Below are 13,806 nucleotides of genomic sequence, written 5' to 3'. Positions count from 1 at the left end.
GAGTATGAGTTGAGTTAAGTTGGTCAGTCTTTTACTTTTTCTCTAGGTAATTAGATTTTTGAACACCCTTAGCTTGGATAAACGAAGAAAATAATATTTTTTAAGAAGTCATTGAGAAAATAGTTTAATTTGGTCTGCTTATGATGCCAACAAAGTTTGAAATGTCGATGTCGATGGAAAAATCGAGGTCTCAATTTTACGGATACGTCGATGTCGATAGATATTTTTAAAAAATTATGAAAATTGTTTGAATTAGTAAATGAAATTTTAATTGTAGTTTAATTGGACTATAATTGATCACTTTTAATCATCATATGTACAAATACGAGTAACTTATGGAAATGTCGATGTCGATTGAAATGTTGGAACAAGATAATAAAGATTGATGGAAATGATTTGAATGAGTACTTAGTTCAATGTTGTTTAATTATGTTTTATTGATAATTTATAATAAAATATAGTACTTAATTAGATAATTGAACAAAATATTGAATATCCATATATATAAGATGGAATATAAAATTCTATTATTATACAAGTGGGTATAATACATAAATTAAAACAATTTGTTATGATTGACCAGACTTTTTGGACATGATTTAGTTTTATTCCACTCCACATTGGACGATATACAAATGCTAGAAGAGCTTGTATTACAAACCTCTCTTTTGTAGGCTTGTAAAAGGTATTTAGAGTGGGTCTAAAGTATCTTCCCATGAAGGCAACATAGTCCGGCCTAACGGGTGGGTGGATGGGTTTCCTTGCGCTTGCTAGGAAAAAAAATACCAACAAAGGGAAAAAACGACTTTCTTTCTGAGTTGATGTCGAGCCTGGCAACATATAGCTCGACTTTTAGTTCTCTGTATGCGAAACCTACCTCATTTCATTCCCTTCTTCCAAATACTCCCTAAATATACGGAAGAATAATACACATTCGAGGATGATGTGCTTACACCATCTCAGTCAATATGTCATTAGAGGAGAGTATTATCTAATATAAAGTCTTATTTCCAACCATGAGATGCCTACACACATTTAAAATATTGCTTTTGTAATTGCTTTTGTTTATTTATTTGTTTTTTTGGGAGATCTCTACAATTAATCACTTCTTCACTACAAGGATTCTCAGAAGATGGACGATATTACTTATAAACACTGAAAAAATACTTTATATTAGATAGAATTACTTTGCAAAATTTATCTTTCAATAACATAATCAACTTTTAAATACTATTCAAATAACATAATTACTACTCGGAGAAAATTTTATTTGAAAAACTGTTTCACTTAAAAACATTAGTCGTGGTCCCAAACTAATACTTACAATTATTTGTAACTATTTCATGGAGTAAAAATTGACCCATCTTCCAAATTTGTCCCCCCATGGGTAGAGAAGAAGCATAAAACTTGTTCAGGGGTCGTTTATTTCATGAGAATCCAAGTTCCTATTAGACGGGCATCTGGATTACTACGTTTGTTTTTTGTGGAAATGTAGATGCTCATACTCGACATCCAAGTTGTTTTGGATGTCATTTTGAAACATGGGTTTCCATGATTCCAGATCATCCTATATTGACATTTTTGTCCCTTCATTATTTTTTTCATATCTTTTCTTTACTTTAATTTGTAATTTTATAATTTAAATAAATTAATGTACTCAACAATTTTATGCAATTAAGTTTATTTATATCTTAAAATACAGATAAAATAAACTTTAATTAGATTATATAATATCTCCTTTTACTTTTAATATTTCGAAGGATTTATTATGAAAAATATCTACTAATTTTAACAACATTTTTTTAACGATTAGCTTACATTTGATATTTATCTTCTTAAAATAATATAATTTGATAATATAATAAATGAATTTCAACTCTGATAACATTAATTATATAATTGTATTTCTTGAAAATTATTAAAGTTGAAAATAAAATTTATATTCAATATTAATTACTTTTAAACTCTTGTATTAATATGAATTCTACCAAATAACATATAGACGACGCAATTAATATAAAAAACCAAAATATTAAATTAATTCTAAAAAATCTATTATATTTATATATAAAATTATATGAATATTCGTAAGAGCATTTTTGAAACATTATATAAATTTAGAACATTCTCATGAATAAATATTGCAAAACGGCTATCTAAAAATTTTCGAATATCCTTATATTTTTTCCTACGAAATAGACATGGACATCTAGATGTCCACATATAAAATTCCGAACATAAAAAATTACAGGCATTTGAAGAAGACATCTACATTCTCAAAAAACGAATAGCCTCTTGTTTGTATTTCCTAAAGCTCATAGAAGAATTTAATCTTGACATGTACATAATTCAATTTGTCAAAACATTAGTTACATCCTAGAGGCGAGAAGTTCAAACCCTCAACTAACTATTGAAAAAAAAAAAGGTTCTGACATCCAATCTATCATCATATTTAGAGAAAGGTGACGTTAACTCTGGGGCCAAGTGTTTTACAAAGAGTGGACATAATTCACAGCTCCCACTCTCCCACCCCTTCAAATCAAAGAAAAGAATTCCTGATACTGAAGAAATTTGTAGTCGCAAGGGGGGTCCAGATAAATAGTCATTCTCAGTTCATCTTCAGGATTTACAGGTGTTTTACAAGTACGAGATTTTGGAAAGATTCTGCAACTTGCAGGTGCTGATTTAAATAAAATGTTAAGAGTGATGAAAGGGGTCTTGGATGTCCTCACCCCAGAATTGCAACAATTAACGCATATGTTCCACTAACCATAACAAATTTATACAACCTCATTAAAGATGAGGAAACAAGAAAGTTGGGAAGTTTACCCATCCATGTAATGCCACTATTTGAAACAGAAATCAAGAATTTCAGGAGCACCAATTATTACGAAAAGAAGGGGGAAAGAATGTCGCTCAATAAAACAGCTTCATCTTGATTCTGACCCGTCTTCCAGACTTTGAAATCTGAAGGAAAATAGTCAGCATCCTTCCAATTCTTTAATGACGCAAGAGAAAAGGGCCCTTGTACGTCCCCCTGGGGATCTAAATAATACCAAATTAAGCTTCTTAGTTTGATACCCCAATCATGCTCTTCAAACCTTGGTTGTTCATCATCATCGCTCAAATTAATCACTCCAGATTCTTTAATCCGCTCGCTCGCTTGACAGCCTTTCTCCACCTCATTCATAATTTCTGTCTCATTATTGCAATTATACGTAGATTCTACTGGTTTTGGAGGCTGTTCTTCATCAAGAACACCCTGTCGAGATTCTGCAACAAGGTAATGATAGAAAGTAATCAGTTCACACGCCACATTGCCTGTTTTCTTCCAATAAGTCGTTTGTTTTCTTCCAATAAGCAACATTTTGTAAAATATTGTTTCAGTAATGGAAAGGAGCCTGTTGACAAAGGTAATTTAAGTAGATTACAAGGACGGAAGAAAAACTACAAATAGTATGGATGGTAAGAAAGCTAATAACCGTGGTTACTATTGACTTGTCATTTATCAAAACAGGCACAATGACCAAAAACAATAATTTTGAAGATTGGAAGAGTGAAAAAATGTGGAGGTAGGACTTTGAACCTCTATAATTCTGAAGATTGGATTATAACCTTCACACAGAAATTAGTCAAGATACCTAGGTATCCAGACATCAAGATTACATAAATACATTTGTCAGAGGGTAGGCTTGAACAGCTAGATGCAATATCAAAACATTCACACAGAAATTAGAGCCGAGATTATAACTAAAGACGACAAACCTGCAACTTCTTTTATGTTGGACATCAAAGCTGCAGTTCCATTTTCTGCAACATAAAAAGCAATCTTTTGGCTTGAATTAGGTACAGTATCTCCTTGATTTGTATCATCTAAAGCCTCGCCTCTCATCTGCAATTTTGTTTCATCTCCTTCATTAGTCACATTATCTCCTTGATCTGCACTAACATAAATGCTTTTCAATTCTGTTTCATCTGCAATCACTTGTGGAATCTCACGCAGTATGCGTGACTGTTCTTCTGCAGTCTGAAGGAGCTGCTTTTTCTCCAGGTATTGATCAAGCGTACATCAAGTCAGTTAAGGCTTATTTGTTGTGTTTTGGGAAATCTTACTTCAAAATGTCTCAAGATTTTTTATCGAATAAAATGTCACGGGATCAGAAGCTACTGTAAGTGATATTTTTGACCGCACACCAGTCTAATGATAAGCATAACATGAGATGGTGTTGATATGCCAGGACCCACTACAGGTTATAAAATTATAAATCCTTGTACTGAACTCCTCAATATCATTCCATCCACCCACTAAATCAAAATTTGAAAGCATTATACTTCGTGGTTTAAACTACTGAAGGGAAGTAGGTGCTTATACTCGGTCAACCATGTCTTGAGTGTATCAAGTGGCTCAAAATAGAAACAAAAATATAGCCATCAAGAAGCAACGCACTAAAGCTGCCACAGAGATATCTTTTTAATCAGCATATTAAAAAAAGGTTGAGAATATCACACAGTAAGAAGAGGCATGCTCTCATCATATAAAAATGCTGCTACAGAGAGATACAATAGGATGGAATTATATATGTTATTACCTCTATTAGGACCATCTAAAATTATTCTAGACATAGATCATTTACTATAATGTTAAATTATATTTAGGCTTGATTTCAATAGAACTTCATATAATAATATTTATTCTTGAATTTGGAATTGATTGGTCTTGCGAGCAGAAAGAAACAATACAGTTTAACATGACTGTTTCTTTATATTTGTTGAACTTGAAGCAGACAAACAGTTTTGAAATGACTGTTAAAAAGAAATCGAGAGAGAAGAGAAACAGGAATCCCAGCACTGATACCAATTGGTGCAAAGTAGAGAAGAAAAACTACTACTAGAAAACGAGAGAGAAAATAGGCGTTAACATCAATGGTGAACTATTGACTTCGAATGCATCCTGGTATCGATTGTGATTAATAATTATCTAATTATAGAAATTTAACAAAACTAACACTTGCAATACAATAAAATTGATGCATATGCTAGCTAAAGCGAATTTGTCTTATGGTAAAATGTATAATGTGCATCTGTATGGATGTTTGTTGTGAGAATCTACAATAAGAAGAAACCACAAAAGGATATTCCCTGCGCCACCCCTTTTCATTCGCTTGATCAATGAGGTTTTGCAGCAAAGAAATTTCGCTTAAAAGCCACTGAAACAGAAACATAGCACCAATTTGACAGACCACGTCATTAAAACAAAGACGTGCAAAAAATAATTGACATTGTCCTTGGACCACAAAAATTTCATATTCAAAATGATCTTCATCGAAGCTCATGAGATCAGACAATTTCCATATTCAAAACGATGAATTTAGCACAGTAAGGAAATACTTCATCAGATGAGCGTAGCGGCTGGCAGGAACAAACTTTTGCATACAATTGTACAGATGCATATATTCCATAGAGCATTTTTGGTCCGGTGGCCATCCGTATTAATTGTTTGTAGTCTTAACTCTTCACATTTCAAGACTTCATCTCAGAATGAAGCCTTCAGTAGTAAACATCCATGATTTTTCATTTTTTATCCTAGTAAGTTCTTCATGTTTTTTTATTTTATTTATTTTATTCTATTTATATTCGTGAGTGTTCAGGGCAGCTTATGTACACCTCGATTAATCTCACGGGGCAACTATTTGACCCTACAAATAATAATTTGGCATGATGCTGCAATGAGTGACACAAAAAAGTAGACCAACTAGATAAAATAAGGGTAGGCCATATAACTCTTTGGCCCATCCACTACCATTATTTTATCCAATTGACCTACTTTCTAATGCCACATCATGTTAAATCATCACTTTATTAGTCCAATTGGCATGTCATATCGTCATTTAGTGCTAAAAGTCTGAACTTATTAGAATCAAAATCGAAAAGTGAACTACCTAATTAGAGCTTTTTAAAGTTCAATAACTAAGCAAACAAACATCAAAATTCATGAAGTAAATATATAACTTTAACCTTACTAAAACAACTACACAGATACCCCCACATTTAGGTTTAAAAAAAAAAGAAAGAAAGAGAGAGAGAACGGTCAGATAATTATTTTGAATTTTTTTTCCTTGAACTTCTTTACTTTAGCATAGGCTAAAATTTTTCTCCCGTGTATATTTATACTTTTAATGACATAGTTTCTCATCAAAAAATGTTAGGATAGCAAGTGAAAGTCAGGGTACACATCAGCAAGTCCAAGTAAATAAAAAACTGAGATTCAGCTCTCAGCTTGCCCCCGTTTATTTGTTGATGAAATTTGAGAGATGGTAAAAGAAAGAAACATCATAGGAGAGAGAATACTTTTGCCTTGGAAGACGGAAGCACCAATTTCCCCTCTTCTGAGAAAGGGTAAAGGTAACCAAGTAAAATCCTATGGATCAACACACCTCCGGCTTGCTCTTATAGCATATTTGGCTGAAGTGTGTAGCAACAAGTTTCGGATTTTGAGACTACTACACTTTTAGCATCTTCTTGGTGCACAAAATCTAAGTGGAGCATCTAGCTTTTTTATGATGGTTGAGGATGTGGTGTTTCATCCCCATTCTAATTAGCTATCTTATGGAACATCTAGCTTGAGAGGAACAACCTCTCAAGAGGATATTTACGGGAGGTTTGGTCCACAACTGGATTTAAAACTTCCCACTGAGTGTCGGTGCCTAAAGAGTCATGTTATCCTTTTATCTTATTCTTAACTATTGGAGCCTTTTCTTTTAGTTTATTTGGCTTTTGGCATTGTTTTTATCTGGGCTCTATTGCCCATCGTTTATCATTTCATTTGCTCTATGAAAGCAGGGTTATTCAATAATAATTAAAAAAAAATGGAGGCTATTATGAAATAAAAGAAAATAAAGAAGCAGCAAAAAGGGGGAAAAATTGTGTCATTGGAAAAAATGGAAAAGAAAGGATGGTTATGAGAAGGTCAAAGGTATCCACTTAGCAAAATTGAACCTCGGCCAATCTTAAGTCAGCAAACTGTCTCTTCCTAAAATGAAGTTTAGCTATTAAAACACCAACGGAACTCCAATGTTTGGTTCTATTATGACAATAGAAGCTTTGAAATAACTGTTAATAATAAGAAAAGAAAATAATTCTTCCTTGATTACTCCAAATGATTGATACAAGGCTATATATAAATAGCAGTCACAAAGAAGAAACTAAAAAGAAATTCTTGCCTATTAGGATAAGGAAATACTTACCTATTAGAACAATAAAACCCTAACCTAAATAAAATAGGAAACCTTTAAAATAAAATAAACTATAATTTAACAATAACCATTCAATTACTGGGGACTTTCACTACCAGAGAGAACCACAAATCCCCAACCCCCTCTTCATGTGGCTGACTGGAGAGCATCCAGTAATCTCCCAAATTGTGAGAGTGACCGTTGGGTTTCTACTTTCCCTCCCTTTTCTTATATGCTCTTTCTATTGTAATACAAGTCATGCTTCTACTTTAAAATGAAAAAAAATACATACAGAGAGATTAAGCCAGCAGCATAATCGAAGTATCTACTAAACAGGTCACCACTAATCTCCGACATGGCTCCACGGAGATTATCCACTATGATAGAAAACAAATCCTTCGATCAGAAATATAAAGGAAGAGTGGTCCAGATTGAAGAACTTCACCTACAAAGAAGATTTACAGTTTCCTTTGAAGAAGTGATTGTAGTTTGGTTAACAGATGCTATCTCAGACCTTCTTCTCTCACCTCAAAACCAGAAGTTTTTTCGGAAGACCCATTGTGCAAATGGTATTGTTTGAATCCTAAAAACCACAAACAAACGAGAGAGCTTCATTGAGATAACCAAGGTACAAAACTCAGGAGGAAAGACAAACTTAGTTGTCCCGGCAGGGGAAGATTTCAAAGGCTGGATATCCTTTAAGCAACTTTTGCTAGATTTCCTGAATGGGTTCGAATCAACGAGCCTTGCAAAGCTCCCTCATAGGCCATCATCAGAAAAATCATATGCTTCAGCTCTCTTGTGCCCATCTCCGACACAAAGGAAGAAAACAGAAGTGCAGCCACTGACTAAAGAAGTTAGGTTCGTTGACTGGAACCAAGTCCTAGTTATAACCAGAAGAGATTTCCACGACGATTGGGGGCTCATACTCACTACGCTCGAAAGTCAACTCCAGAGAAAGTTAATCCTTAATGCCTTCCAACCGGATAAGGCCATTCTTAAATGCCCGAACGAAGAGCGAGCTAGGCTCCTCTATATGAATAGAGGATGGGTTACATTCGGGGCATTAACTCTTAAAGTGGAGAGATGGAACAAGGATAGACAAGATTTAGTACATTGGTCCCTTTCTATGGTGGTTGGCTGAAACTAAGGAACATTCCTCTGCATCTATGGAGTGAGGATCTCTCCCGTAAGATAGGAGATATTTTTGGAGGGTTTATTGAGTATGCAGATGAAAATGCGGCGAGAATTGAATGTATGGATGTAGCAATCAGGGTCAAGGGTAACTAATGTGGATTTGTCCCCGCCAGAATCAAGATTCAAGATGAAGAGACCTCCTTTTTAGCGCACGTATCGACCTTCGAGGATGTGAAATTACTGATCGGAAAAGAAGCCAAGGTTCACGGCAGCTTCCCGCCGGAAGCTGCAGCACGTTTCCATGGAGGATCGGCGGGAAACATAGGTCTCAGTCCAATGGACCGTTGGAGGACAGAGGATGGTTTCTTTTACCCAGTGGTCATCGCAAATCCCCCCTTGATGAAAGACCCTGCTGCATCGAGACACTCAACGACAGAGACCTGCGAAAAGAGAGAAGAAAAAGAGGGTAGCTGCCAAGTGGGTCCCACGACTGTGCATAGAATTTCAGATCCTATCTTAGGAATTGAAGAGACCCATACGCAAAAGACAAAAGAGCCTTTCACTAAAGGAGGGGCCCTTAAAAAGAGCAATGTTTCAACCACAGACTTCGCTCAACATTCAAAAAAGGCTGCTTTTAGAAAAGGACAAAAAGGCTCTCCGAATTTCAAAAAAAAGGGTTATTTTTCCAACAGAAGAGGAAAGACAGAAAAGTAGAAAGAAGGAAATAGAAGAGGACATTGCAGAGAATGCTAAGAAGAAGGAAATCCAATTAGAAGTCTCATTAGAGTCTTCTTGGTCAAGCGAAGAACTCCCACGGGTAGAAGGGTTGCATCTAGGGGATCCTTCTACAGAATTTCCAGATGGCTTTCATAGTTGTTTTGATTTAAGTGTTGAAGAAGAGACACAAACGGCTTTTGAGAAACAGGGAATAGAGCTTATACTAGCCGAGTTCGAACCTTTAGACTGCCAGCTACCAGAGACTAGGGAAGAAGACAAAATAGAGGAGGAAGAACACTCTCGACCAAAGGTTTTCTCTTTTACTAAAGACATGGTCATGGAACTGTGGGAAAATAATTTATGCATAAGACCAATCCTAAAAAAAGGAAAGGCAGGTGGGAAAACAAACCCTTCAGAAAGCAGAGAAGTAAGAAACCTGCTTGCAACTTGGGAGAATGAAGCATAAATAGCAAAGCAGACTATAGAAGTGGGACCAACCGTTCCTAGATGAAGCTGATATCATGGAATGTTAGAGGTTTGGGCGCGGCCTCTAAACGTGCCCTAGTGAAGGATCTTATTCTGAAATCAGATCCAGACATGGTTTGCCTATAGGAGACGAAGCAAAGTTCCATAGACAAAAGCTTTGTTAGATCGCTTTGGAGCTCTAGACATGTCGGCTGGATTTCTTTAAATGCTCAAAACACAGCAGGGGGTATTCTAATTTTATGGAATGAACAAAAGATCAATATCTCTAACTCTCTTCTGGGCACTTTCTCCACTACTTTACATTTTAGTCTTACTAATGGCATTACTTTACATTTTAGTCTTACTAATGGCAGGAACGGCTGGTTTACTGGGGTTTATGGTCCCTCTTCATCATCTACAGGCAGAGCCGATTTTTGGAGGGAATTAGAGGGCTTAGTCAGCAAATGCCATGGTGCTTGGTGTATAGGAGCTGACTTCAACGTGGCTAGATGGCTCTCAGAAAAACAGAGCAAGAAACAAGGGCGAATCACTCGTAGTATGAAAGAGTTTAATGCTCTTATTGAAGCAATGAACTTATTAGATCCTCCTTTGGACAACGGCTCGTTCACTTGGTCAAATATGAGAGGCACCCCGACTCTTTCAAGGTTAGATAGATTCCTTGTCTTTAAAGATTGGCTTGATGTTTTTGCCAATCAAAGAGTTTCTAAGCTGTTCCGCACAACTTCGGACCACTTCCCCATTCAGATGGCTTTTGAGGCTATTAAATGGGGTCCTACCCCCTTTCGTTTTGAGAATGTATGGCTCGATTCCCCACAGCTTCTTCCTATGGTAGATAAATGGTGGAAAGACAACACTCTCAGGGGATGACCTGGTTACGGTTTTATGGAGAAACTAAGAGGTCTAAAAGGTCTTCTCATTAAGTGGAATAAGGAAGTCTATGGCCTTATCGGTGTTCAGAAGGCTGATTTGATCAGAATTATTAGTGATATTAATAAGAAAGAGGAAATGCAGACCCTAACAGTAGAGGAGATTGATAGAAGGCAACACCTGAAGACACAGGTAACAGAATTGGTCATCAATGAGCAGCGTTTGTGGATGCAAAAAGGGAAAGTTAGATGGCTTGAAGAAAGGGATGAAAATTCCCACTTCTTTCATCGATGGACCTCACATAAGAAGAACCGTGCTTGGGGATCTAGTGTCTGCTCAGGGATTATTGCTCACATCTGAGAAAGATATTGAGGCAGAAATTTTGAGTTATTTTGAGACCTTATATACCACAACCACAGATACTTGCTATATGATAGATGACTTGATGTGGTCCCCTTTACAAGAAAATCACAGACAGCAGCTAGAGGCCCCCTTACAGTAGAAGAAATCAAAAAAGTTGTGGCGGATTTGGGTACCCTCAAATCACCGGGTCCGGACGGAATGAGCAATGAGTTCATGAAAAAGGCTTGGAACACTTTCAAGGGAGATATAGAGATTGTGTTCCAAGATTTTTTTGAAAAGGGGATTATCAACAAAAGAACAAATGAAACCCATATTTGCCTTATCCCCAAAAAGACTCATCCAACTTCAGTCAAAGACAAGAGACCCATTAGTTTGGTGACCTCCCTTTATAAAATCATAGCCAAAGTCCTTGCTAGTAGGCTTAAAAGCGTCCTTCCCCACATAATTCATGATTCACAGGCTACTTTCGTGGAAGGACGTCAGATTCTAGATGCCATTCTTGTAGCTTCAGATACTGTTAGCTATTGGAGGAAAGGAAAAAAGAAGGGCTTCCTCTTAAAACTGGATTTTGAGAAGGCTTATGATAGAGTTGATTGGTCCTTCTTAGATTCCGCCCTCGAAGCTAAAGGTTTTGGCCTTAAATGGCGGGGTTGGATTCAAGGATGTCTTTCCTCTACCAATTTCTCTATCATGATCAACGGAAGACCAAAAGGGAAGATTATGGCAAAGAGAGGGCTTAGACAATGTGACCCCCTTTCTCCCTTCCTCTTCACCATTGTGGGAGATGCTCTAAGTCGCCTAGTTTACTTTTGCAATGAGAGGAAGATCTTAAGAGGCTTCCCTATAGGCACAAACACTATTGAAGTAACTCATCTTCAATACGCTGATGATGTCTTGATTTTTAGCCCCTTTTCTCGGAAGAATATGGAAAGATGGTGGGGCATTATTCAAATTTTCCTCCAGATGTCAGGTCTTTCTTTGAACATTGCAAAATCGGCTGTCATAGGGGTGAATTGCAGTGCTGCAGAAGTTAATTTATGGGCAAACACTTGGGGTTGTAAGACATAAACTTTCCCTTTCACTTATTTGAGGTTCCCTCTCGGAGGTAACCATCGGAAGTACAGTTTTTGGGGAACAGTGGTGGAAAAAATGCACAAAAGGCTGGAGAAATGGAAGTTCATGCTGCTGTCCAAAGGGGGTCGGCTTACGTTGATGCAGGCGGTTCTGAATAGTATCCCAACTTATTTCTTCTCCATCCTTAAAGCTCCAAAGTCAGTGACAGACAGATGCTATGGAAAAGCTTACGAGGGATTTTATTTGGAATGGAGGGAAATATAGGCCGATTGGGAATCTTGTTAAATGGTCTTGGACTGCGCTACCTTCACAACAGGGAGGAATGGGAGCTAGGTCGTTAGCACACAAAAACACTGCCCTCTTGATGAAATGGGTGTGGCGCTTTGCGAATGAGAAAAACAATTTTTGGAGGAAGGTCATTGCTGCCATTTATGATGAAGAGCCTTTTGGATGGTGGTCCAAGCCCTCAAAAAATTCTTCAATAGGCAGACCTTGGATCGATGTTCGACCTTGGATCGATGTTCAAAGAACAACTCCAATTTTCAGCAAATTCATTACGTACAAAGTTTCTTCGGGGGATTCTGTCAGATTTTGGGAAGATAATTGGATAGATTAACTCCCTCTTTCGGTTACTTTCCCAGATTTCTATGCTATCTCAACTAAGAGGAATTTTTCTATAGCAAATTGTTGGAACACAGAGGCCTTGACTTGGGACCTTGGCTTACGGAGGAACCTGTTTGACAGAGAACTTGATAGATGGGCGATGTTCACCGGGAAAATTGAAGGGCTGGTCTTAGGACAAGATAATGATTCCATGTGCTGGACAGCTGATAGCAAAGGAGTTTTTACAGTGAAATCGGCCTTTATGGCCCTCACCTCCCCCTCTCCTAAGTTAAATGCAGCCACGGCATCTTTTATCTGGAACTTAAGGGTACCAAAGAAAGTCAAAGTGTTCCTCTGGACTCTCTTCTATAGGGGCACAAACACGGCTGGAAAAGTTCACTCCCTCAATGTGCGGAATGTGTTTCAAGAGCGCTGAAACGGTGGATCATCTCTTTTTGCATTGTCCTTTTGCAGCTACAACATGGAATTACTTGGCATCTTATCTAGATTTGGCTCTCAGCTTACCAAGGAAAATAGAGGATTTTATAGAAGAAGGCTTTGGTGGATCTTTGTTAAAAGGTAAATCTTTCATCCTGTGGAATTGTGGTGCGAAAGCTCTTCTTTGGCTGCTTTGGAAGGAACGAAACAACAGAATTTTTGCAGAGAAATAGAGTTCTATTGAAGATTTTTGTGTGAATATTAGGCATACGGCTTCTTGGTGGGCTTCAACCCACAAGAAGGTTTTTTGTAACTACGATTTTCTTTTGACTCTTCAGAGTTGGAATTCCTTGATTGTATAGTTTCTTGGGGGAGGGTCTTCTCGACCCTCTGTCCCTAGGTTGTATGCCTTTTGTTTTTGGCCTCCTCTTCTTTTGGAATGAATCAGTGTTTATTATATAAAAAAAAAAGAAATAACCATTCAATTACTTCATACAAGTGCAAGACTGGTCCACTTAAAATAAAATTTTCATGGCTGATACAATACAATTAATTATTATTTTGACTATAACAACTCCCCGTGTCAAATATACTCGTCTTCCTTCTGATATCACTCAATGTATTAAAAGTTCATGAATAAATATATATATTTTTTTTTATAGGAAACGAATGAATAAATAAAATTTTAAAAGTTCCCTCGGGCTCTTTTTGTTATTTAAAAAAAGAAAAAAAAAACAAAAGAGCCAGTGAGAACAAAATTAAAGAACAATGCAGCCATGCTAACATTTGGAGTTAATCATCATACGTACATGCTTAGTAATATCCACATGCAGGACTTCGACTTTTTGTTGAAACTCTGCCTACCAAAATGAAAAATGAGTACATATAA

General features: G+C 36.6%; 1 protein-coding gene across 4 annotated transcripts in view; it reads right to left on the bottom strand.

Moving 5' to 3' along the window:
• Nucleotides 1-2,651: 2,651 nt before the first annotated feature.
• Nucleotides 2,652-13,806, bottom strand: part of LOC111016836 (SWIB/MDM2 and Plus-3 and GYF domain-containing protein) — a 28,797-nt gene continuing 17,642 nt past the window's right edge. For 3 of the 4 annotated variants that reach the window (XM_022292370.2, XM_022292372.2, XM_022292373.2), the window contains 4 exons: nucleotides 13,727-13,777; nucleotides 5,137-5,207; nucleotides 3,766-4,064; nucleotides 2,652-3,273 (listed from right to left, as the gene is read on the bottom strand). In XM_022292370.2, coding sequence (XP_022148062.1) covers nucleotides 2,888-3,273; nucleotides 3,766-4,064; nucleotides 5,137-5,207; nucleotides 13,727-13,777 — 807 coding nt within the window. In that variant the 3' untranslated portion in view covers nucleotides 2,652-2,887. The remainder of the gene's footprint in view (nucleotides 3,274-3,765; nucleotides 4,065-5,136; nucleotides 5,208-13,726; nucleotides 13,778-13,806) is intronic. The other variant, XM_022292371.2, reaches the window with a different exon arrangement.

This window comes from Momordica charantia, assembly GCF_013281855.1.
Source record: "Momordica charantia cultivar OHB3-1 chromosome 4 unlocalized genomic scaffold, Mcharantia_2.0 BLBB01000004.1, whole genome shotgun sequence".
Classification (NCBI taxonomy): Eukaryota; Viridiplantae; Streptophyta; class Magnoliopsida; order Cucurbitales; family Cucurbitaceae; genus Momordica; species Momordica charantia.
The sequence above is the reverse complement of the archived record's forward strand: the minus strand, read 5'-3'. Positions and strand labels throughout refer to the sequence as shown.